The sequence below is a fragment of the Ambystoma mexicanum genome, chromosome 8, assembly GCF_040938575.1.
Source record: "Ambystoma mexicanum isolate Mex_15411 chromosome 8, UKY_AmexF1_1, whole genome shotgun sequence".
Lineage (NCBI taxonomy): Eukaryota > Metazoa > Chordata > Amphibia > Caudata > Ambystomatidae > Ambystoma > Ambystoma mexicanum.
In genome coordinates, this window is record NC_090929.1 from 1,485,962,567 (window position 1) to 1,485,989,935 (window position 27,369).

Here is a 27,369-nt window from a genome sequence, read left to right on the forward strand (position 1 = left end):
CTATTGAAGCGAGTGAATGCGATTCAGGGAGGCGGAAGATGCCCTCCAGCGTCCTACTATTGAAAAGAGTGAATGCGATTCCGGGAGGTGGACGATGACATCCAGTGTCTTCTATTGAAGGGGCGCATCTCTTGAAGAGTTAATGATAAACAGACCATTGGATGGCTCAGGTAGAGGAGCGGGGAATCTCTGGAAACAGCTTGTGCCCGACCAGAGGCGTTGCTAGGGGGGACTCAGGGGGCTATTTCCCCAGATCTTCTGTTTGTAGCCCCAGATAGACATTCAGGGGCTACAACCAGAAGGCTAGCTAGCCCAAAGTCCCGACAGTCCCGACATTGGCGTAGCCCCGGATCTTTTCCAGACCTAACACCCCTGTGCCAGACACACACTGACACAATATTTGTGAAAGCAGCTGAGATTCAGGGAGGTGGGAGATACTATCCAGTGTCCATCTCTTGAAGAGAGTGACCGATAGAGGGGCCATCTGTCGACTCGTCGGTGGAGGAGGAGCAGAGAACCCCTTGTAGCAGCTTGTGGGGGAGACGTACGCTCACAATATATTTGTGAAAGTAGCTGACATTCCAGGTGTTGGGAGATACCATCCTGTGTCTCTTTCCTGAAAAGAGTAAATGGCACACAGGCTACTGGTGGACTCTTGGATGGGGGAGGGTCAAAGGATCCCAGGGCACAGCCTGTGTGAGACACATACTCGTGACATATTTGTGGAAGAAAGTCAGAGAGATTCAGGGAGGGATGAGATACCATTCAGTGACTGAATAAAACATTTGCACAACATATCCGGAGCATGCAAATATGTCAGAGGCAGAGCGAGAGATGTGCCGTTTGTGGTCTTTTTACATCAGTGGCAGCACTTAATTTGCGGTGTGCACGGGAATGCTTCATCAATCTCACATTGCACACACCCCTTCACAAGCTGCTCTGGAGTACACACACTCATTTAAGTACATGCACAGGTATTGCACCACAATGCACACCATAACGGGGAGCGATGCAGGTCTCATCCACTGAAGGTGTAGAGCAGAACATGGTGCACTTGGACAGCAGAGGGAGATTGAACATTCCAAGTCTCTATCGCCTACACTCCAATCCACTGACCAGTCAGATAATAATGGCGGTGACGATGAACGAGATAAAGATTATGATCGGATCTGCTCTCTCTTTGCACTGTGCATCTGGCCAACCTCTGTCTTCCAGGCCCAGGTACCTGCTCACCCTGCCACCATCCTGCACTGCCTCCGGGCCACCCCTTGCACTGGGGTCTGTCTCTGTACCCCATACAGCCCCCCACCCACTTTTCCTCTGCACTTATCAGATATACCCTACCTGCCTAACCTAGCACTTGCCACCTGCTGGCTGCACTAGCACTGTTTATTGCCTTTATTTATTTATTTTACTTATTGTTATTTATTCTGTCTGTTCTGCCCTTTCCAGCTCTCCCCCCTTCCATGCACTTCCCCCTTTTCCCCATCCCATGCACTTGCGTGTTCTCAATGTCACTGGGCCTAGTAAGATCATTGTTTTTGTTCTCCCCTGTTCCCCTCCCTTTTCCTGGTCACGCTCTGAAACACTTGTGTACGAGCGGGATAGAAATAAAATATCATTTAATTTCATCCATCTGAGTCGAGGCAGAAAAGTGCTTTTCTGTTGGAAATCAGTGATATTGAGGAGGAGAATGCTGCCGCAGAGGCCGTCGTTTTAGCAAAAACTATGCTCCCACCTCTGTTGAGTCTGTTAGAGAACCAGCCTGTTGTAGTTCAGAAAGTACTATGCATCCCACATGTTAGCTAGAACACCCCCACCGCCGCCGCCATTATCACGCCCAGTTAAGCCCAGCCTGTATGTTGTTAGCCCAAGCCCTCAAGGACAATCAAAAGTATGACCGTACTTTCCACAGAACAGCCGGCCACTGAGCTGGCCCAAAATACACTCTGCTGGAAAACAGTGTTCTGGGAAATGGCATGGCCTAATTTGGGTAACAGAGGGGGGAGTGGGCACCACCCTAAGGGTAAGAGTACATTTGGGCAATGATTATTCAACATGTTCAATGTAAGAGGAGCACTACAGTGACCCAAAAGGCACTACTGGGTGGATACGAACAGAGCATAGAGATTGAAGCAGACTGACTTCAATGCTGCGTGCTTACAACAGAGGCGCAAAAAAGGCATGACACACTTAAATGTATTGGTTAGAAGAATAAGGCAGAAAAACGGATAAGACATTCATAATCAAAAGAATGCATTTAATAATCACAGATGCCATAATACAAAGAAATAGAGAGAGGACAGCAAATGTCATGGCCGATGCATTTCGGATAAAGCACTATCCTTCATCAGGGCATTTGTCTTACATCAAATTTAACGTCCACATCTGTCTCATGGGCTAGTGAAAGACAGCATCTGCAAGGCACGGGGTTACAAGAGGAGGTCTCCAAAAGGCAGTGTCGCCTAGAAGCAGAGGGTCAGGCGACCGCTACAAACAGACCATCTTTGCGGTCCCATGTGATGCAGCGCCATGCAGGCATGAGAAGAAGTCCACATACCTGAAGTGCTTCCTCATCCGTAGCATCAGGCAACCGGCATAGCACCACTACTTCACACAATTACCACTGGAAATACTGCGCCCGTGTCATTGCTTGGGTCACCAAGCCCTACCCCCCACTGGCCTTCTGATGCACTGCATTGAATCACCCATTGTGTCACTCCCGTGTTGCAGAAGCATTTGAGTGTGGACAAAATATCGCATGGCATTCATCGCCTGCTCAATGCTAACCTGGCTCTAATTTTGGCAACAGACCTCTTGCCCTAGTATTGCGTTGGTAACCCAAATTTCCGGTGGCTTGGACAAAGCTGATCAATAGTGGGAAAATTGCCTACCACAGTTAGTTCTCATGGCAGGCATTACTGGAATTGCATAATGAATGTATGAGCAGAGTCAGGAGGGTACTCTAGAAGCCTGATTTTGTGATGTACTGCATAGCCACAACAGAACTATGTTTTTCTTTTCTTGCTTTGCCAGTGAAGAGGGGTCCTGGAGTAATGCAGAGCAGCAGGTGTATGCAGCGTGGCACCAGACATGCATGCACGGATTGTAGGGCAGAAGCCACAGGGGAGTTGATAGCTGGAAAAAGGTGGAGTAGATGGAGGATGGCAAACTATGAAATGCCACCCACTCATACGCAATACACCAGCTCAAATGTTGATGATAACCCATTATCTGGTGTAGGTCCGACACTAAAAAGTATTGCAGTGTTTAATGGTGCATGTGGTTGGGAAAATGAGGGCTGTAGTGGTGGCTGAGAGGCCTTGTCCAGTTGCAGACTTGCTGTTGACATGTCATTGCCTTTTATGCTAGTAATTGAGCTTCTATTGTCGTGATCGGCCACTCACGAAAAATTCTTGGGCTCCTCCACAGAGTGCCACCACCCATGAAGATCTCAGACTCTCCCACAGAGTGCAGCAAACCCCTAAAGTTATCAGGCTCTCCCACAGAGCACAGCCACCCCCTAAGACCTCAGACTCTCCCACAGAGTGCAGCAAACCCCTAAAGTTGTCAGGCTCTCCCACATAGCACAGCCACGCCATTAAGACATCAGACTCTCCCACAGAGTGCAGCAAACCCCTAAGGTTATCAGGCTCTCCCACAGAGCACAGCCACCACCCATGAAGATCTCAGACTCTCCCACAGAGTGCAGCAAACCCCTAAAGTTATCAGGCTCTCCCACAGAGCACAGCCACCCCCTAAGACCTCAGACTCTCCCACAGAGTGCAGCAAACCCCTAAAGTTATCAGGCTCTCCCACAGAGCACAGCCACACCCTAAGACCTCAGACTCTCCCACAGAGTGCAGCAAACCCCTTAAGTTATCAGGCTCTCCCACAGAGCACAGCCACCCCCTAAGACCTCAGACTCTCCCACAGAGTGCAGCAAACCCCTAAACTTATTAGGCTCTCCCACAGAGCACAGCCACCTCCTTAAGACCTCAGACTCTCCCACAGAGTGCAGCAAACCCCTAAAGTTATCAGGCTCTCCCACAGAGCACAGCCACCCCCTAACACCTCAGACTCTCCCACAGAGTGCAGCAAACCCCTAAAGTTATCAGGCTCTCCCACAGAGCACAGCCACCCCCTAAGACCTCAGACTGTCCCACAGAGTGCAGCAAACCCCTTAAGTTATCAGGCTCTCCCACAGAGCACAGCCACCCCCTAAGACCTCAGACTCTCCCAAAGAGTGCAGCAAACCCCTAAACTTATCAGACTCTCCCACAGAGTGCAGCAAACCCCTAAAGTTATCTGGCTCTCCCACAGAGCACAGCCACCACCCATGAAGATCTCAGACTCTCCCACAGAGTGCAGCAAACCCCTAAAGTTATCAGGCTCTCCCATATCGCAGCACAGCCACCCCCTTAAGTTCTCAGACTCTCCCACAGAGTGCAGCGAACTCCTAAAGTTATCAGGCTCTCCCACATAGCACAGCCACCCCATTAAGACATCGGACTCTCCCACAGAGTGCAGCGAACCCCTTAGGTTGTCAGGCTCTCCCACATAGCACAGCCACGCCATTAAGACATCAGACTCTCCCACAGAGTGCAGCAAACCCCTAAGGTTATCAGGCTCTCCCACAGAGCACAGCCACACCATTGAGATCTCAGACTTTCCCACAGAGTGCAGCGAACCCCTAAAGTTATCAGGCTCTCCCACAGCGCACAGCCACCCCCTTAAGTTCTCAGACTCTCCCACAGAGTGCAACGAACCCCTAAAGTTATCAGGCTCTCCCACAGAGCAAAGCCACTCCCTTAAGATATGAGACTCTCCCGCAGAGTGCAGCAAACCCCTAAGGTTATCAGGCTCTCCCACAGTGCACAGCCACCCCCTTAAGTTCTCAGGCTCTCCCACAGAGCACAGCCACCCCATTAAGACATCAGACTCTCCCACAGAGTGCAGCGAACCCCTAAGGTTATCAGGCTCTCCCACAGAGCACAGCCACCCCATTGAGACATCAGACTCTCCCACAGAGTGCAGCGAACCCCTAAGGTTATCAGGCTCTCCCACAGAGCACAGCCACACCATTGAGATCTCAGACTTTCCCACACAGTGCAGCGAACCCCTAAAGTTATCAGGCTCTCCCACAGAGCACAGCCAACCCCTTAAGACCTCAGACTCTCCCACAGAGTGCAGCGAATCCCTAAAGTTATCAGGCTCTCCCACAGAGCACAGCCACCCCCTTAAGATATCAGACTCTCCCACAGGGTGCAGCAAACCCCTAAGGAGGAATGCCACTCTCACTTGTGCTGATCTCTCTGAGAGAACAGACATGCCCCAGAGGCGTAGCCAGGATTGTCCATAAAGTGGGTCCTGAAGGTAATGTAGTTGGGCCCACTGCAGTGACATTTACATCTGTAAATGCCCACACAGAGCTGCTGAGTGGGCATTTACAGATTTCGGGAGGTCCTTCCCTGTCAACGCCTCTGATGCCCCCTTGACGCCCTTATTCCTTCCCCTTGCAAAGCCACCTGGAGGAGAGCCGCAAGTCCATTTACCCCCAGAAAAGAGGGACCAGGCACTGCGAACAGCATTTACCCGGCTGCCTCATCAGCCAGTAAAGTGGGTGCTGCCAGTGGCCTGCTGCCTCCAGCCACTTCCGTGGGTACTACCTGCAAGCCTTGCCTGTGTTTCCCTGCAGTCACCTGTGCCACTGGCTCAGATTGGGCGGGCTTGGCAATGCAGGCATTGCCTTCTGGTTTGCACAGCATGGCCAGCAATGATGTGGAGCTGCACCCTGGCCCTGGGCGCTGCTTGAACTCACATCGTCCCCAAACCTGGCGAGTGGTGGGGGGAAAGGGGCTTTGAAAGCAGCCCGGTCCGTGTGATTCTCGTGTTAACACTCGTGAATGTGACTCTGCACGGATGCTGTCCCCAGTGAGTGACGCCCCATCTTGCGGAAAACACCCCCACCCCCCCATTCCCACTCTACCTGACCTTTAGGGGTTTCCCCCCCAAAACTGGCTGGTCATGCAACAGCTTTGGGGACAGACCATACATCTCCAAGTGTCCTCATTATGGGTCTCCATTCTGCATATCACCCCCCTGCACCTCCCCCCAGCTCAAATGGAAGCGCATGTCTGTCAGAAAAGTACCCAACACTTACCTGTTAGGCTCCATCTACAGATCCAGGGCCGCCTAAATTTCACTTCAGGCCCCCACTCCAGGTCCTCTCTGGCCCAGTCCATTGCCTCCTTTCCGCCCGCTGTAAGACCCTCAGCGCTTGGAAGCAGACACCGAGCAGCATGAACGCTATACATAAAAACGTAATTCATTTCAAAACAAATAATCCCTACCTATGATTAGACCTGTGTACCCTATGACAGGGTCGTAGGGGCAGTTATCCTTTCCTTCTTCGAAGAGAGACGGCAGGAGGAAAGTGCTGACATCCTGGAAGAGACAGAAGACATGGAATTAGAGGGCATTGAGGCAGCTGTGGTCAATCATCAGCACTTCATTTGCTTGTATGCTTCAGAAGCACAGCAGCGTCCGTTTCAATGTAGTGAATGGACTCTGGGCCGGCAATTTGGAGCTTTTATCTCATTAAGATTATACAGAAAGCACACACTTTACGGCATGAGCCTCGAGGCAGAGTTCAGAATGCGAGTTTTGGAGAGATCAATACTGCTGAGCTCCGAGCAAATCTTTTGACTGCTTAGGGATAATTTAGGAACTCCAGCTCATCAAACATGTATGCCACACACTCTTCACCTCTCTCCTAATGGCCATCTTATTGAAGCTCATTAGCTGCCAACAAGGGGCTAAATCCATACCGTGCCATAGACCTGCACTGAACAGCTATAGCTGCCACATAAACTTACCTCATCTTTAGCCCAGCTGTAGGTTAGGATTTATAATAGAGGAAAAACTACAAATCCCAGAATGCAAAGTGACATTGGCTGAAAAGCCAGGACTACATGAACGGGTCACACACGACACAGGCACCTTGGCATCGATGTAGGTTTTAAAACTCATCACAAATGCCAAACATACATGTTAAAAAAGTGTGTGTTTGAGGCGGTGTACATTGCCAACAGCATACTTGGCCATATTATGGCACTAGGCCTAAATACTTTGCAAATCACCCCCATAGTACTTTCAGAGTGGCTAAGCGTGTCCGTGTCATGCCTATGCATTATCCAAACCTACTGGCTGTGACAGTGCTTGTTTTGTCTACCCTCCCTGTCTGGTGCCTGCTGCTGGTTTTCTGATATATCTCTGGCTCCATTGGTTTGTTCAGACACCTGCATTGTCTCCTGACCTCGGAGAGGCCCTGCAGTCCCTCGTCTCTTTCTGAGCCATCAGGCTGCTGCTCGTGCCTGAAGAGGCGCCATGGTTCTTGTTTACATCCCTCCAGCGTTAGACAAGCCCCTAGGTGTTGGCCCTCTCGTGTGCTCCATCTAAAACTGCTGCATGCACACAGTATTGAACTGAGTACACACATACAGAGGTGGCCATCAATGTGAATCTTTATTGTCATCTCTGACCACATCCCAGTTGGAAAGGGAGTAGTAGGCATGTTAATTACTTTACACCTATAAATACTTTATGTTCACCTGTGTATAAGCAGAATTTCTCAATTTCTAAAACGTAACGTCTTGTGAGCAACATTTCACAAAGAGCTTAATGTCACAAGGGGACTTTTGTTACTTTTTCCATCTGGCGATTATGTTGTACAGTGCACAGGCAAGTACATAAGTGTGTATTTTCTGATACTTTGACTTGCTATATTTAGCCTTTCTTCTGGCATGTGCATAGCCTCTTGGCTCTTAAGATCCTAAAAGCATTAAAAGGTGCATTTATGGCTGGGTAAGGGGAAGCAGAAGGAGAAAAGCAAACATTTGCATTTTATTCCTAGAAGCACTCCAATTCTGCATTGAAAAATACCAAAAGATACTGAAACATTTCTTTTGGAGACAACAGGGGCTGTTTTTGTAACTTATGGGGCTTGTACTAGTAGCTTTGGGTGCTCTGAAGCAACATGAAAATGAATGTTAAAACTGTCACTTCGAACAGTGGGGTGCTATGTTATGTTACTGGGTCTTGCTATAGCACAGCGTTTGTCATTTACATGGCATCTTTGGTGGAAATTTCAGAGCGCGTTTTTTTATTTTAAAGAGAAGACAAGTCTCCCTAGGACCAAAGGCTGGAGGAGAGCCTGTGGAGCTGAGCACCACAACGCAGCCTCGTGCTGGGTTGCGCTTGCTTGTTTTTTTCTGGTTCCTGTTTGTTTTGCGCTGCCCACAACCGGCTTCTCAATATTTACCTGAATTCAAGAAAACAAACTGAATAAATAAGTGAACGGTTCATAAAGATACATTTCATTTATAAGATGACTTTTTGTTTGACTGCTGTTGAAATGCAGATTTAATCTCATCAGGAATAACAGCAAAGGCCATCCTCTGGATTAAGAATTATTAAAAACAGAGGCTACACTGCAGGCTTCTCTGGAGTCCTTACATCTTTTGGGTATGTGCCAGTTTTCAGAGATCTTAAATAGCTTCTTTTCAGGCATAGGGTGTTCAGCTAGCTTTGTTTAAGAAGTTTACAACACTTTGCATTCTAGTACTTATACTCCTATGGAAGGAAACTAACACAAGTAGATTATACTCTGTCGCAGAACAGAAACATGTTCTACTGACGATCGAGTGAATTAATCGTTCAGCAGAGTACACACCGATGTCCCAAAAGAGACTTGTATTATGTTGATGTGTGTTCATGTCTTCCCATGTCACTTCCGGTGATATTGTACAGTCCTTATACTAATTTGTCACCCCACTTATTAGTTCTGACTATTTGTTGGTGCTCGTGCACCACCTATAAGCTGAAATGATGGCTTGGAATATGAGAGGAGCGAGATGGGACACACAGTTTGTGGACGTTGTTTGTTTATTTACTCACCCATTGATTAGCCATGGCCATGCCAATCCCTATATTCATTCCCAGCCTCAACCTGCCATTCCCTATCAAATCCTCATCTTTGAGATAGCTCTATCATACAGTAACATCAAACGCTGTGCTGTAAATAGCCTGAAAGTGTTATTTAAAAGCAGTCTTCTTCGAACATATGGCTTAATTGGAGATGTAAATATATTTCTACTGTAGTACACGTCTTAAACAAGAGAGCCTTCAGTCACTTCATTTATAACTGATTGTGTATCCTTGCATCTGTTCATTGCACGGAAGTCCCGTTAAAAACAAGCATTGGAAAAAACATCATTTTTGGCTTGTGTGTAGGTTTTAGGTAGACACCTGCCAGGCACTGCTATCATATGCCCAGGTACTCACATCATTTTACAACTGGTACCTCCTAATGGCTATGTAATACGATTATGGCAGTGCCTAGCAAATGGCTATGCCATGCTTACTCAAACTTAAAACTGTTGGCTTTGCCAAAGCTTGCTTTTTATGGACTTCAGCAATAAAAGTGATTTTCTCAGCAGCATGATGGGGAATGTTGCAACCCTTGAAAAACTTGGAAGGAGGCTGACACACCAGCTAGTGAGGAGGTTTACAGGTCTCCTAGCACAAGGTAAAGGGACCTGAAAGGAGAGGAGTTCTGGCATCACATTTTGAGCTGCCACAATCAGCAGCAACTGACACTTAATAGTGAATTAAAATAATACTCTTGTTTTTTCAGATTATTTCCATGTGCATTTTCTCTCTGAAGCTCACAGCCATTAAGTAATAAGAAATCATGCATATAAACCCGTGTGCATTTAGTGCACTGCTGCAGTTTTACACAAAAAGCACCTGCATATAGACGTACATTTTAAAAAAGGTGGTTGGCTGGCGATGAAACAGATTTATGTTAAACTGCTTAAAATATTGGCCACTAATTATGGGTTGCATATTTGCTAATATAGTTCCGAAGTGTCGGTTCACATTTTTCTATATAACCACTCGAGGACGTCTATTGCCGCTGAAGGTCGAATGACGTCAAGTACTAAAAAGGGGTGTGGGAATTGGGGCATGATGTGCATATTGTGGTAGAATTAAAGTACTCAGCAATACGGAAAGATATGGAAAGTCCCCTCAGAGTTCCCTAACCGTATAAGGAGCACCTTCTGCAGCTTGCAATTGCCTTATCGCATGCAACGGCGGTGGAGCCGTAGGGGTGGCATGCTCAAATATAATAAAGAAACTGGTGCATGGACAGTTTAAAGTATTTGGGCTTCATTACAGGCTTGGTGGTAATGGTAAAAACTAAGTGTATTTTTAATACCCCCTATTTTTAAAAAATACAACCTATTTACAGGTGGGAATCATGTGGAACATTTACGTGACAGGGGTATATTGAAAACATTGCATGGTATAAATACCAGACATTTACCCCACGCAGTTTATTCACTCATAGATGTGCTCTACTTTAGACACCCAATACATTTCAATATTGAGTGGAAAAATAGGAAATCTGGTCCAATTAGAGCCCCTGTATTAGAGCCATTGGCCTCATAAAAAGGAAGGTGTGTGCCTAGTGTCGCAATGCCTTAAACTCTATGGCCTAGCAAGCATGGTCTGGACTTGGCAACCAGGAAACATGAGTTCTAATCCTGGCTTCCCCACTTGCCTAAATATATGCGATCCTGGGAAATCACTTTATCTCAGAGAGTGCTCTCACTTCATGTATTTGGTTAAAATGAATTTTGGAAACAAAGTGCTCCCTAATATTAACATATTAAATCAAACAAAAAATTCACAAAGAATATTCAGGTCCTAGATATGGGACCACATCAAGCCTAAGCTGTGTTTAACAGGGATGTTTTATTTTTCCCCTATGGTTTCGATGGCATGCTGTTATTTGTATCGGATTCAGATTCATTTGAATGGCTCTGTGTGTCATTCAAAGGCTGTTGTTCACAGGTGCAAAAATGTCTACAGCACTCAGAACAATGGGTTGGCGGTGATGCTCCGTGGTAGCTACTCACCTTTTAAAGTGGGGGGGGCAGAAATATTGACCCTGAATCCTGTGAGCGAGCAAGTAAAGTATGGATCAATGAACCCAACAAGAGGGTTTGGGAGGGTTTTCAGCTATGACGTGGTTTAAAATAAAATGAATGAATTGGTCCATTTTATAGCTAATTTTCTTGAGAAATTGAATAAAAAGCCTGAAGATATGAAGTTGGTTCTGAAGGGGGATACAATATGTAATCAAATACTTGAGATGCTGGGCCTCTCACACATGGCAACACATTACATACAGATCTATCATACAATTGTGTGCACAAAAGAAACCGAAGATGCACAGTAGAGAAATATATATTTGTGCTACATCACTGACACAGTGCCTGATGATACAGTTTTCCATTCGTGCACTTTAAAACATGTCCATCAAAAACCATATACAAGGGGACATTACACCATTTTCAGTTTGGGTTTTTAGGTTTTCGCTTGTGACCCCTATAAGCCAAAACGATTGCATTGGAGTACAGATAGGGAGAAATGGTACATGAGGAGGAACACAAAACTTGTAGGTGTTGTTGGTTATTTCCCCAACCACTGATTGCCCATGTCCCCGCTAATTCCTATGTCCAATCCCACCAAGTTCCTGCCCCTCCCAGCCCAAAACACCACCTCATGGGAATGATTGCTTTGTTCAAGCCTTACCATCAAACTGTACACTCAAAGTGTCTGCCAGTGTTTGTTCAAAGCACTCTTCTAAGAGTTAATGAATTAATTGGAGCTTTAAACAAGCTACTGGTGGGATAAAAATGTCTTACCAGACCTGCCTTCAGCCACTCAATTTATAAGCATTCTGCGTGTACTTCACTATTAAAAACAAGCATTGGCAAAGCCACTGAAGTCCTGTTTAAAACACGCATTGGAAAATCCAACATTTTTAGCTCGTGCATAAGTTTGAAACTTGTCACAGGCTCTGCTATTAGATGCCCAAGTACTTGCACCATTTTGCACATCCTACCAATAATGGTTAGTTAATACCACTACAGCTGTGCCAGTCAAGTGCCTTTCTCATGCCTGCACAACAGCCCAAACTGTTGGCATTGCCAATGCTTGTTTTTATATGAAGTTGACCTTTGTTGCTGCTTTGTGAGCACTAGCTATGGACGTCAGTCATAAACCCATACACTGTGTGCTCTGTGGTTGGCAACTAGTTAGGGCCCAGGTAGAGGCAATGTCTAGGCTCCACCAGTTGTTTCCAGGAGTTGACTAGGAGCTAACACCAGCCCGGGAAACAACGTCAAATGAGTGATGCCAAAACTCTCCAGTGTAGTTTGGTGAGGGGGAGGGGGATTCTTCCACTAAGAAAGTGTTTGATAGTTGGGGCCTAATGGTTCATTTTACATCTGTATGAACATTGTGCACCCAAACCTAAACAGGGGGGTGCAAAGTGGTTAAATATATGGCAAGCCCGCTTTGTTCGACTACCAAACTGGTTAAATCCCATGTTGCCAGTATATTTTTACCTTTTTTGTGCAAAAATGTTTGATGGTGGGTTTGGATAGGGTGTATAGAAAGAGGACATGAGGGGGTAGATGAAGGGAAGTGGGCGGGTCTCCCCCGGCACGTCGGGGTAAAAAAACTTGGAAAATAAATGTGGCAAACATGGGATTTGGTGAATTAAATTCGATGAAATCTCAAAGACCCGCATATATTTCTGTCACAGAAGGAGCAGTGAGTGAGTGGTACAGAAGACTCAGTAGACAAACATTCTATGAAAAGTCCTTCCTACGCCATGAGACGATATTCCCATCAATATTGTAATAGCCCGCCACAATTCCTGAGGCATTCATTTGTCCTGGGTTTTTATCTGTTCCCAGATGTCTGTTTCCTTCTCTCCTTTTTCTCACCAACGCCACTCTTCTGTTTCCGTCTGTCTATCAAGCCTGGGCTGCCTGCTCATCGTTTCCATCTCAATTCATGCAAGACTTTCCTGGGCGCCTCATGACTGCCCCTCGCCGGCTTTGCGTCACTTCCTGTCCTTCTCGTCCTCTGATCGCACAGAAGGTGTCATGTGTGATCCTCGCATTCCTTTTGTCTTCACATTTCCTCTACTGCCCGTTCCTGCCGTTAACGCATTTATAATATCTCAAAGATAGGTTCTTTTTTAACTTTCTCTGCTACAAAAACACGTATTAACATGGCGTTCTTGTCTCGACTTGGCAGTGGCTATTCGCTTCTTCCTGGCCTTCTGGCATATGCGCTTTTCCTTCAATCCTGCTATCGATCTCCTCTCTTCCGGCTCCTGTCCCATTCCTCTATCTCGCCTTCCCCTGGCTTTCCGGGCTGGCTCTCTTTTCTGCCCACCTCCAGTTTTGCTTTCATTGTATTGTATTAAATATATTCCCACCCTGGCTTCCCAGTATCTTGTTTCGGTTTACACCCCTGGCTTTTTGTGCTCTTCTCTATTGTTGCGAACCCTCCCTGCACCAGGCCCGGTTTCCGCTCCTTTTCCCTCCTCGCTGCCAACGTTCGCTTCCCTTCACTCCTCCTACGGCCCTGACTCCTGCTTCATTTCACTCTTTCCTTTAAAACTCATGTTCCCTCGGCCCCCTCTGATCTTCTGGATTGTGGGTGCTTCGTGTAGATTTCTTGTTATCTATTCATTACATTAGTTTCTGTTTTTGTAGTTTACAGCACTCATGCGTTTTATAAATTCAGATAAATAAAAAAGCTTTGCCAGAAAATACCATCCTATCAAAATTGATATTATTTCATAGTTGGTTGCTGCCAGCACAGTGCATGCCAGGGTAATTGAAGAGTGTTGCTTCAAATATTCCAATGGGCTGCCAACTATATTAGGGTTTTGCTCAATCCCCAAAGCACTGTTATTAATATAATTCTCAAATGTGCCATCTTTCCAGAGGTGGTTCTTCTATTAATGTGGTATGCACCCTGTGCTGATTACTGATGCTAAATTGGCCAGACCTGTTCTCTGTCCCAGGCGGTTGAGCTGAATATCAGGGAACTCGGAATACCCTGTGAAATCCCTCCATGCATCAAGAAGTGTGCTGAGAGTGATGAAAATCACTTACACAGTGCTTAATGCAATCCCTTCTGTGTTGCTCTGGAGGGCCACACACAGAATGTCTTTGAAACTCGTTGCCCCGTAGCCCCGGCTGGGGAAAGCAATCAACACTGGGAAGTGGAAGCCTTGCATTACAGTGCAGCTGTGTGATCTTGGGCAATGCTAAACATAGCAAGCCGCGGTCTTCTATACGAAGGAAGGACGTACCACCGTAAACACAGCATTAATGTCACAGGATCTCAAAGACGATGGATTCGAGGCGGTCTTATTTAACTTGATTTTCCAAAAAGCAGAAGCACTAAACAGAAGATGATTTGTGCATAGTTTGTACTCATAATTACACTGCCTCATAAAATCCTAAACCCTAAAATCCGTGTGCAATCTCCAGGCCGCAGACTTGAATTCGAAGAAGAACCCGCTGGTTACAGGTGCACACTTCGGCAGTACACAATGTAATCCCCGAGTCACTTTAATATATTGGAACCCGCAGGTTGGATACACATCCCTGCAGCTGGCACACATACTCTGCCCTGGCATTGGGACCTGTGCCCTGCAGGTTACACACAGATCTCTGCATATGGTGCAGAGGCCCCTTGCCATTGGGGAATCTGACCTCCATGTTACACACAGATCTCTGGAGCTAGTGTATACCGCTCACCCTGGAAATGGGACCTGTGACCAGCAGGTTACACGCAGATCTCTGCAGCTAGTGCATATAGCTCACCCTGGCAATGGGACCTGTGACCAGCAGGTTACACGCAGATCTCTTGAGCTAGTGCATATAGCTCACCCTGGCAATAGGACCTGTGACCAGCAGGTTACACGCAGATCTCTTGAGCTAGTGCATATAGCTCACCCTGGCAATAGGACCTGTGACCAGCAGGTTACACGCAGATCTCTGGAGCTAGTGCATATAGCTCACCCTGGCAATAGGCCCTCTGACCAGCAGGTTACACACAGATCTCTGCAGCTAGTGCATAGCGCTCACCCTGGCAATAGGACCTGTGACCAGCAGGTTACACGCAGATCTCTGCAGCTATTGCATATAGCTCTTCCTGGCAATAGGACCTGTGACTAGAAGGTTACACGCAGATCTCTGGAGCTAGTGTATAGCACTCACCCTGGCAATAGGACCTGTGACCAGCAGGTTACACACAGATCTCTGCAGCTAGTGCATAGCGCTCACCCTGGCAATAGGACCTGTGACCAGCAGGTTACACACAGATCTCTGCAGCTAGTGCATATAGCTCTTCCTGGCAATAGGACCTGTGACCAGCAGGTTAAACACAGATCTCTGCAGCAAGTGCATATAGCTCTTCCTGGCAATAAGACCTGTGACCAGAAGGTTACACACAGATCTCTGAAGCTAGTGCATATAGCTCTTCCTGGCAATAGGACCTGTGACCAGAAGGTTACACACAGATCTCTGCAGCTAGTGTATAGCGCTCACCCTGGCAATAGGACCTGTGACCAGCAGGTTACACACAGATCTCTGCAGCTAGTGCATATAGCTCTTCCTGGCAATAGGACCTGTGACCAGCAGGTTACACACAGATCTCTACAGCTAGTGCATATAGCTCACCCTGGCAATAGGACCTGTGACCAGCAGGTTACACGCAGATCTCTGCAGCTAGTGCATATATCTCTTCCTGGCAATAGGACCTGTGACCAGCAGGTTACACGCAGATCTCTGGAGCTAGTGTATAGCGCTCACCCTGGCAATAGGACCTGTGACAAGCAGGTTACACACAGATCTCTGCAGCTAGTGCATATAGCTCTTCCTGGCAATAGGACCCGTGGCCAGCAGGTTACACGCAGATCTCTGCAGCTAGTGCATATAGCTCACCCTGGCAATAGGACCTGTGACCAACAGGTTACACGCAGATCTCTTGAGCTGGTGCATATAGCTCACCCTGGCAATAGGACCTGTGACCAGCAGGTTACACGCAGATCTCTGGAGCTAGTGCATATAGCTCACCCTGGCAATAGGCCCTCTGACCAGCAGGTTACACACAGATCTCTGCAGCTAGTGCATAGCGCTCACCCTGGCAATAGGACCTGTGACCAGCAGGTTACACGCAGATCTCTACAGCTATTGCATATAGCTCTTCCTGGCAATAGGACCTGTGACCAGAAGGTTACACGCAGATCTCTGGAGCTAGTGTATAGCACTCACCCTGGCAATAGGACCTGTGACCAGCAGGTTACACACAGATCTCTGCAGCTAGTGCATAGCGCTCACCCTGGCAATAGGACCTGTGACCAGCAGGTTACACACAGATCTCTGCAGCTAGTGCATATAGCTCTTCCTGGCAATAGGACCTGTGACCAGCAGGTTAAACACAGATCTCTGCAGCCAGTGCATATAGCTCTTCCTGGCAATAGGAGCTGTGACCAGAAGGTTACACACAGATCTCTGAAGCTAGTGCATATAGCTCTTCCTGGCAATAGGACCTGTGACCAGAAGGTTACACACAGATCTCTGCAGCTAGTGTATAGCGCTCACCCTGGCAATAGGACCTGTGACCAGCAGGTTACACACAGATCTCTGCAGCTAGTGCATATAGCTCTTCCTGGCAATAGGACCTGTGACCAGCAGGTTACACACAGATCTCTACAGCTAGTGCATATAGCTCACCCTGGCAATAGGACCTGTGACCAGCAGGTTACACGCAGATCTCTGCAGCTAGTGCATATATCTCTTCCTGGCAATAGGACCTGTGACCAGCAGGTTACACGCAGATCTCTGGAGCTAGTGTATAGCGCTCACCCTGGCAATAGGACCTGTGACAAGCAGGTTACACACAGATCTCTGCAGCTAGTGCATATAGCTCTTCCTGGCAATAGGACCCGCGGCCAGCAGGTTACACGCAGATCTCTGCAGCTAGTGCATATAGCTCACCCTGGCAATAGGACCTGTGACCAACAGGTTACACACAGATCTCTGCAGCTAGTGCATATAGCTCTTCCTGGCAATAGGACTTGTGACCAGCAGGTTACACACTGATCTCTGCAGCTAGTGCATATAGCTCTTCCTGGCAATAGGACTTGTGACCAGCAGGTTACACACTGATCTCTGCAGCTAGTGCATATAGCTCACCGTGGCAATGGGACCTGTGACCGGCAGATTACACACCGATCTCTGCAGCTAGTGCATATAGCTCACCCTGGCAATGGGACCTGTGACCAGCAGGTTACACACAGATCTCATACAATATCAAAGGCTGGAATAATAGTCACTCATGTAACCCTGGTTTCCACAAGATGAGAAACAGTCCTGAAAAAATGGACCATCACAGTCAGTCACACCCTCTTCCAAAATAAAAAAAAACCTGTATTATACAAACACATAAAAACAATATCATCCTTAATAAAATCGTGTTACACAGTACACATTCATTGATGCACACATCGACGCGGGTTGTGTAAAAATCACAAACAAAGCGTCACCAATATCATCAATTATATCTGCCAAAGATTCTTGGAACCCGCCTGTAGATAATTAGAAGAGTAGATAAGTACCAATCCACCTTTCAACACTTCTAAATTGCCCAGCATGTATATGTTTCTGTCCCAATGCCCTACTCTGCTGGACATTCCTCAGGTGCAAAAGTGGTGTAAAAATGTGTAATAAACTGGTTGTTGCGTAGAAAGCTTCAAAATGTGTACTGGAGATTACATCTTCCCATCTCCTACCAGGCTTTGGGACAGAAACATGTACATGTAGGGCAATTAAGAACTGTTGAAAGGCGTATTGGTACTTATCTACACTGCAAAATACTACAACATGTGGCATAACAATAGAACAAACACTGTAACTATGCCACGAAAGAAATGTGGCGCTGGGCAAAATGGATGAAATCCATAGAATCCCATCATACGTTTAATCAAATAATTCATGAAACATCCAGGTTATATACTATTCTGATAACTAAATAAGGAACAGTGGGAACTAAGTGTGTGACAGATTAATAGAAAACAGAAGGGTGCCGTGTTACTACGAGGTGTGGAAATCAACTGGAAACTGATTTTGCACTCCCTGAAGTGTAAGCTATGGAAATGCTGAGCAAACAATTGACTCCATTGTCCTAAAGCAAAGATTTGGTGAGGTATGGACTGATATGAACCTTACACCCTGCCATTTCGACACCAGCTTTATGAGTATTGTAGGGGTAAGGGGGCCTATTTCCCCATAACAGGACACCTGCTATACAATAGGGTAAGTTAGTTTCCGTGTTGAAATGACTTTGGGTGTGCTACATCTATCTGCATGTAGCTGTTCAGGTATACTGTGCTACAGTCCATCTGGCTTGTATAAAACAGCAGTGCAAAAACACGTCCTTTCAGTGCAAACATTGCCGTGGTGAATACAAAATAAAACATTGAACGAATATATTTTTGCACAACAAATTTTGCAGATGCAGATGCACCGGGGCAAGCTTTCTAAAATATGGTCCTGGTATTCACAATTTGTCAATGGGTACCCATAGAAGAGTAAGCACTGCCAGCAATGGGTATCACAGCCAACATAGGGACCCGGCACTCAGAACTCAGTGAAATTCAATAAGCAAGCCTGGATGTGCACATTTGATCAGGCAGGTTTGGGCCTTCGTATGTGTTACTATTGGTTGTGTATCTAGTAGAAGCCTTTTTACGGCAGGAATTCTTATACGGTAGTAAAGCAGTAGAATGCTTGTGCTTAGGGTAGCCCCCACCCATTCCTATCCAATGGGTTAAATAGCCACATCTTAATACATTTTTGAAATTTCAATGGATTGCAAAGGCTTGGATGTAAATTAAGTCCCACAAAGTTGCCTTCTATACAGAGAAGGCGCTGCCACCGTGTTGTAAAAAGTGGTCTCGGTCGAAATTACCTAAATAAATGGTCGCATTGACCAAAAGTTCTAAAAATGCTACCACCAAAGGTTCAAACACCAAAAGTTCGAACCTTTGGTGGTAGCATTGAACAAAAAAAATGCGGGCTGCTGGGGTGTCACCCGCATCGCCCCGCTCACTATACTTCATGGTATAGTGAGCGGGGGTTGCGGGGAAATCCCCCGCAGCCTTCCGTTACAAAAAAAAAAAGCAGAGAAAAGGACCCTGCAGCGTCGGTTCCCGATCACGGAAGTGAAAGGGAACTGGCGCTGCAGGAACCAGCATGAAGATGAAGGTAAGTGGGGTTGTTTATGTTGGGGGTGTGGTTGGGGTGTGCTGAGGGGAGGGGTGGGGGATGTGTTGTGGCTGTGCTGTGTGTGTGTGAGAATGTATGTGTGTTTGCATGAGAAAGGTGCAAACTTTTGGTAGTTCGCCCCTTTCTCATGCAAACGATTTGCCTGCGGTACTTTCAGCCGCGGGCAAATCACTCAGATTCGTAAAAAAATTGCTCGCAGACCAAAACTGGTGTGTGCATATATAGCGAACAGAGGAAATCAAGACAATATCCAATATATATATATATGACAATTTTCTGGAGCTGAAGGCTTCCATTTCGTCTAACTTGCATACTGTGAGAAAACTTCTTCTTCTTCTCAGGTAGCCAGGGAAAGGCCATCACTCTTGGATCCCGACCCTGGGGGTTGAGAAGCGAGGGAGGATCACCTGGATGGCGGGTTCTTGGGGAGTGGGAATGAGATGTTCTCACGTGAGACAAGGTATTCTACATTTCCATTTCAGGGAGAACCCTATTTCCCAGAGTGGTAGTGGGTATTTGGTATCACTCTAGAAGCACTAGAAGAATAAAGAAGAGAAGGGGTAAGAATAAAACAGCCGAAACATGGTAACCCCCTTATCCCATTGAGAATCAACCAAACCCTTCCCTGACCTTTATGGGTTACTCTAAAGCTGTTCCCCCACATATGACACCTGACAGTACTGGGATGAGAAAGAGGCGACAGAGTAATGAACACTACCATTCCACCACTTTAGTACTGGGACGACAAAGAAGCAACTAAGTGTAATGAACACTAAACCCTTTCACCACTTTAGTACTGGGACGAGGAAGCTAGGAAGATGCCAACTAGGACCTATGAGAGTCAGGCATGTCCCTTTGACAGTATCTAGTCAATTCATCGAAAACCAGTCCATCTAATGCTTTACCATCGAATTATAAGCAACGAAAAGCGTTTCCATCGAAATGCCTTTCCATTGACTGCAATTCAATCGCAATTTCGAAATTATTTTTATTAACACTAGGGTTAGATTAAGGGTTAGATTAAGGGTTATGTTAGGGGTTAGGGTTGGGGCTAGGGTTAGATTAAGGGTTAGATTAGGGTTAGGGTTAAGGGGGGTGGATGTGGGGGTTGGGGTGACTGGGTGGGGTTTAACCCCCCAATATCCCAAAAAACATTAAAACGTTAGAAGGAGCTGGCCAGTGCCAACATTTCAGCAATGGACAGCTCCATGTAACATTTTAATGTAGAAAATAAATGCATCGAAATGCTATCTTTTACATTTAAAAGTACATATCCATTCGATGGAAAAGTTTCGATGGATATGTACTTTTAATGTAAAACATAGAATTTTGATGCTTTTATTTTGGATGCATCTTTTTCGATGCATTGTCATTTCGATGCATCTTTTTCGATGCAATGACCATAAACTCCCTTTGACTATGGTCAGGCAAGTCTCATTAGAGATCCACACCTTCAGCTTGTTGAGGGGCTGCAGGTGTATGAAGAGAGACGAGAGGAGCACAACAAAGAGCAACAGGGAGGCCTGTGTGGGAGAGCCCCGCAGGAAACTGTACTTAAGCCGTGGGGGGACAGGACAAGGAGCCAGGACACCGGCAAACTACAGAGAAGATGTACATAGCACATAGCCAGTGGGCCATGTAAGAATTGCAGGTCTGGGAGCCTCTGTTATAGAGGATTGGCAGCAGGGGCTGCGAGAGAGCACCAAGAAACAAGGACGCCATCCACATACGGAATGAATCATTCCACTTGCCAGCGAGCAGAGAGAGGCATGAGGCAGACGAGCGGAGCTCCAGCGGGGGAGTTTCCCGGCTTCAGCAGTGAAGGTGAAACAGAGGGAACCACCAGCAAGAGATGCCACAAGCCAGTGAGTGTCAGAGAGGACACTCGCACACCAGGGGCGCTCCTGCGAATGTGTATTGAATACCGAATTGAAAGAAACTTTAAAACGAAGCAAAAACAGTGCATATTGTATACCGAATGAGATGGAACTTTGAAATTAAGTGAAACTAATGCTCATTGAATACTGAATTGAATGGAACTTTAAAATCAAGCGAAACCAATATTTATTGAATATTGAACCAAATGGAACTTTAAAACTCAGCGAAAGCAATGCATATTGAATATCGCTCTGAGTGAAACTTTACCATTAAGCGGCATGAATTCTTACATAATACTGAATGGAATGAAACCCTGAAATTAAGCATTCAAAGTGTTAAATGGAATGAAAACCTCCATGGGCTAAGGAAATACAGTCAATTACCCAAATTCCCAGGTGAAAACGAATTACAGAAAAGGGCACAAGCGTGACAGAGAGTCATAAGAAGGTGGGTGTGAGCAAGAAACCCTTAAACTGACCTTTTGTGAATGAATGCTGTGTGACAAGGCCAAAGACTGGAAAGGATGTGTGATAAGTGATGGCAGAGCCAAGAGGCTGATAAAGAAAAGCCAGTGAATCAACAAATCAAAGCCAAGAGTATGGGATCCTGGTTGCACGACAGGTAATGGATGGACTGTCTTCTCTGACAACTGAGCCTAGACCAGTGAGCCCTGAATGTTGAACACCCAAAGATATTGTGATGATGAAGTTAAGTCTTGGTGAAGGGAACCCTTAGACTTCAGGGGCTACGTGTGTGGGCTTAAGAACAAAGCCTCAAAGACCTTTTTGTTTTCTGTGAACTGTAGTGCTTGGAACTAGGGGAAGGGAACCCCAAGGATTGGTTTTGAACTGTATCACCTTAAACTTAAGAAAGGTCATCTTGAGACTTTTTCCTGGAATTGGCTTATAATGGAAGAAGCTCAGAACTTTGAACACTATTTCCTTTAGTTTTGACATACCTACACATTAGTTAGCTTTAGTTGTGAGGGCAAATATAGGTTTTGGACACCAACTTTTAAGTTGAACTCTTTGACTCAAACTTTCCTTAGATTTGTTCAGGTAGGGAAATCCCACCTTATAGGGCAAGTAAGGCATTCTACCATCCTGACATTTGATTTAATAAAGTATTTTATTTTGAACTTGAAGTCTGTTGTCTATCTTGCTCCAGGATGCCGTCACAATAGCCACAATGATTTGCTCACGTGGCTCTGTGATGTCCTCTGGGTACCGCTGTTGCATGTGTGACTTGGTTAAGATGACTTATTCTACTTTCACATTTGGAGTGCAAGAGTTTTTTCAAGCCTTTTCAAACTCTGCATAACTTTGCTGGTGTTTGCTACACATGTCCCAATGACATGTTTGTCAGACTATGCTGCAGTGATGATCGATAATAAGGGTGAAACTAACGTGCAGTTGTCTTTATTGCCCTGTAAGTCCAGAACAAAGGGCTTTCATTTGGGCCTATTTGCATAACCACAATGCCTTGCTCATGTGGCTCTGAACTGGAGATGAACTTCCAGTGATGGCTATCGGGTTGCGCTGTGTCATGTGTGACTTGGCTAAAATGATTCTACTTACACATTTCAGGTGGAAGGGTTTTCAAGCCGTTTCAAACCCACCATAAATTTGCTGGTGTTACATATAAAACACAAACTCTACAAAGTAAAAGTAATCTTTAAATAATATCCAATGTTTTACTACATTGACTCGTGTGTGATGTAATTGTGAGGCCATATGCTGTGCAACATGGGGCGTGAAGTTAAGGTGGCTGTAGCCACACACACACACACACACAAACATACACACACCCTTAGAGTGACAGCCTGTATCCCAAGGGCAGCTCCAGTATATCAATTACAGACTCACCCATCGCGCTCTAGTGCAGATTGACACAGGGGAAGAGGAATCTGATAGCAGCACATGAAAATTACGATGGCAGCTATGAGTACTAGAAACGGTGCTTGTGGGCTTAAGCCATGAGAAGACTTGTAGGAAACATTGTTCTGCGAATTGTTTATGGTTTCTTTGGGATACTGAGCACATATCTCACAGTTGGTTTTGATGGGTTCAGCCCCCAGGAAGGATAAGAAACCAGCCCTAACGAGAACTGCAGCACATTTTACTTTGGGCATTTTTCATCCTTCCCAAAAACCTTCATGCAACCAACTTGGCCATTATTGAATTACTTGTATACACATTCTCGGGCCTGAGAGAAGTGTGTAGCGGTGTGTGAAGTGCTGTGATGTAGATGCTGATGCCATAGACGCACCTTGGGTCGCACCTTCTAAATCCTAGGTTCCACGAATGTCAGTTGAGGTAAGCCTGAAGAACAACAGCCTGGGTGGTGGGCACCGGTACCCTTCCTCCTCTGTCTACTTGGTATCATCTGCCTAGTCCTAGCCCGAACCTAAGAGGAGGAGTAATGAAGAACCACACCTTTCACCGCAACAGAGTGCCTCCCTTTCTTGACTCCTGTCAACCTTATCTGAGAAGCACATGAGGTGTACCCTTAGGACAGGACATAACGCATTGCTTTGGTTAATCCTTATAAAACCCCTAATAAAGTCCTACTAGGAGACATATTCCATGCCTGGCATATGTCTGATGCTTGCATTGTTCATTACAGAACCAACCATTGAACTGGCTTTTGCTGAATGTACATGTCAGGACACACCGAAACACTAACTCAGCAACTTAATCTACAATACTCATCCTATGAACCAATGAAGGAACATCTGTGTTGCTTCACTCATTTAATGACGATCCCAAACCCATATCCAACATTTGTGCACTGTTGAAAACCATGACCCATGTAAATAAATACATAAATTGGGTTGCTATATATCGCGCTTCGTGCCATGAGTCCAGCTTCTAAGCACGGGGCCAGGTTTCAAACCCGTGTTGCATGGCATTACCAAGACAAGTGTGTTGCCCCTGACGATTCTTCCAGCCTCCAAGAGCAGGCCACCCCCGCCCCCGTGACCCGATTAGGCAGTTGATCTCACAACTGATGGCAGCCCAATCACATGAAAGAATAATTAGGTAAAACATGTTGCCAGGAATAGGATGGGCAGATAAATAAAACATTTACAACACAACCGATATTATAAAGGGTTAATCAGAAATGCAAAGAGAGCCTAGACTAAGAAAGTATTGGAGTCCCAGGATCACAAAAGCGGCTCTGCATTATTCATTAGGAAATTGGAGACCCAAAGTCATTGAAGAGTTGCCTGCAAGCATTGCAACAGCTTGTTGGTATAACCAGCCTGGACCCCCCTCACATTCAGGAAAGGTAACCAATGGCTACCCAACAGCAGTCCTTTACAGAATGCAATAACATCCCGTAATTCCCAACCCGCTGGACCCCGCCTCAGAAGGATTGTTGAATCAATTGCTAAGGCTGGATGATATAAAACCACAGTGGAGAAGGACGGTGCTGGGCTGCATTTTACTCGATCACTTAGCAGGCTTTCAGATCATAAACCACCATATTCACCAGAAGGAACTATGCCAAGAAGAGACACAGGACACAGCCCTGGATTAGATCAAGTACAGCTCCGGATCATTCCACTATTCTTGTCCATGCGTACAATTGAATTTTGGGAACTCAGGGGTTTCAGCTCGGCTGGACTGGGAACTAAAAGAGGCCCTGGAAATAATTACTGGGAACCAAAAGAGGCCCTGGAAATAAAGTTCAAAGTGGCCCTGTATGGCACCTTTTCAGCAAGCCCAATGCTTTTCCTATGAGAAAATTTGGAAATACCACAGAAAAGAGGCCCAGTGTGCAGAGGCCCACCGGGAAATCTCCAGAGTACCCTATGGGCCAGTCCACCCCTGCACCCCAATAACCCTGACAGTGAAATTATTAAAGAAGGATGTTAAATACGCGCAGTCATACGCCCAAAATTAAACTCACAGTGTGATATTCATTGATAAGAGAACCACTCGTTTAATTTAAATCTAACAGAAGCAGAGCAGTTGCTTGTAGGACATGATCCCACACCTGTCCTATATCAGCCTCAGTGGTCAGAAAATTAGAGGTCAATACAGAATTCTCCAAGCCTGCTTTTCTTGCATTGAGTGACAGTACTAAACTGCCCTGATTCATGCCTACTTCATGCTATGCCAGTGGGTTTACCTGGACCGTCCAACAATCGTCTAAAAAGGCTGTTGTGGCAGAATGCATCCTGATCAACACATTTCAAAGCAAGCGCATGTCCCCGGTAGTGGTTAGGTGTTGTCAGCGACTGATAGATAAGAGCATTACATTTAAGAAAATGGACGATTGGCAGATGGGCTGTTATTGCAAACGCTGCCAGAACAAAAACCCGGGATGGATGCAAAATAATTTTCAGTGCAAGCATCGGAGTTACGGAATAGGATTTCGAGAGGAATCCAGCAGATTTGGATCAATCTTAGATACTTAAAGATGGACGCTTTCGGGCTGCAGCCGCCTTTGGACAGACTCTTCGCGTTCATCTGCCCCAGCGCTAAGAGATCACACATTTGGTGATTGAGGAACCGTACAAAAGCTGGAACATGACATAAGAGAACATGATTGGATCTAAAGTTCACAGGGTCCTTTCACCCCAGTGCTGTCTCATTCAGTCGGGAGGTATCTTCTGTTTTAATTAGGATCTGGCGACCACACGCAAGCCAAAGGAATCAACAGAGATCACTTGTTTAAGGCCCTTAGCTGGCTACCGGTCAGAAGGGGAACCGGAGCACTTGACCATAGTGATACAAAAATACTTTGATAATCAGTAAATGGGGAAATCCCCTGAAATAAACCCTAGAACTAGAGGCGGCGTGACATGACTGACAGCCAGGCATGTTGGTTCTGTGAAACAGACTATGAGTGACAAGCGCAGGAAGAGCAGAAGATCATATAATGGGATTCCATTTCGGAAGCCGAGGGCAAACATCGAAAGTCAACATCAAAGGTGTATTGTGCAGCACACAGCGGCCATTGAGTTGCTTCATAGCGCATTTATTACTGCACTCTATGGTTTCCACTTGAGCAATGATCAAAATCTCTCACCAGCGGGCAGCACCTACTATAAGGATATCCTCTCGATTCACAATGATGCCACCTATTGTTGAAGTCTTTAGTGATGTGTGCAGTGTTGGATGCAAATTAATAGGTCGATTTATTATTAAAAAGAGCACTGGTATGCACAAAGAAGCAGCCTGGAGACGAAGGAAGCTGAAACGTGTATGGTAAGTCATGAGGAACACACCTCAAAAGCAAAGACTGAAAACACATAAAAACACAAATGACCATGTGAAAAGCAAAAAGGAAGTTACCATAGCTGAGAAACACTAGGGGCCTCTGCAGAAGAACAAACACCCGATGGGGAAAGTAAGCAGTGGTGGACTGGGAACCAAAAAAGGCCCTGGAAATAATTTTGAAAGTGGACCCATATTACAGATTTTCATCAGGCCCAACCCTTTTCCAATGGGAACATTTGAAAATACCACAGAAAAGAGGCCCAGGGCGCAGAGGCCTATCGGAAAATGTCCAGAGTTCCCAATGGGCCAGTCTACCCCTGAAAATAAACTACCAAAGGGTTCAGACGGCCCAGGATTTCTGCAGTCAACCTGCCTACTCCCGCACAAGTCACAGAGTCATCACAAGGCTGGCCAGCTGATTCAGGGCAAAGGAACATCCTGTCTCAATCCTGCGACTTATACTTAAAGCGAAAAGATAGTGGGGGATAGGATATGGAGCAAACAGGTTATAAAGTGCAGTGCTAGGAAGTATTTTGGGCAACTAGAAGAGGCGATGGCAGACAAAGTCAAAGTCAAAGTATATTGAACAACGGCTTCGGATGTTAACAGCAAGTCTTTCCCCAGCAATACTACAAACTTGGATTACAAGTGGGCAAGTAAGCAGTTTACATACTATCCCCGTTCATTGCCAGTCAAAGTTCTCCCATCCCAAGTTCTCCAGTTCTCCAGTCTCCAAACTCAGGCCTTGTAGCCCTCGAGTTGCCACCATTCACTTCCCGCTCCCGGTGACTCGCTTCCACCTCTTATGCCATGGCTCCACTGCTTTTCCTGACCCCCACGGCAATCCACTGTTATCCCAGCATGCGGCTTCCACCACGACTCCACTCCACAGCCATCCCAGAGGCCACATCTACCACCAGGCAGACACAACACAACGTTGGGGGATTCGAGATGCCCCAGCTTTCCTCCCCGTCTGCCTGACCGTTAACATGCCAAGCGCACCAAGCACCAAATGGCACTGCCAT

At 46.2% G+C, this 27,369-nt stretch overlaps 1 protein-coding gene across 2 annotated transcripts in view; it reads right to left on the minus strand.

Annotated features, from left to right (window-relative positions):
* Nucleotides 1-27,369, minus strand: part of SEMA4G (semaphorin 4G) — a 960,547-nt gene that overhangs the window by 436,460 nt on the left and 496,718 nt on the right. For both annotated transcript variants that reach the window (XM_069611666.1, XM_069611665.1), the window contains exon 6: nt 6,354-6,447. In XM_069611666.1, the coding sequence (XP_069467767.1) occupies nt 6,354-6,447 (94 nt within the window). The remainder of the gene's footprint in view (nt 1-6,353; nt 6,448-27,369) is intronic.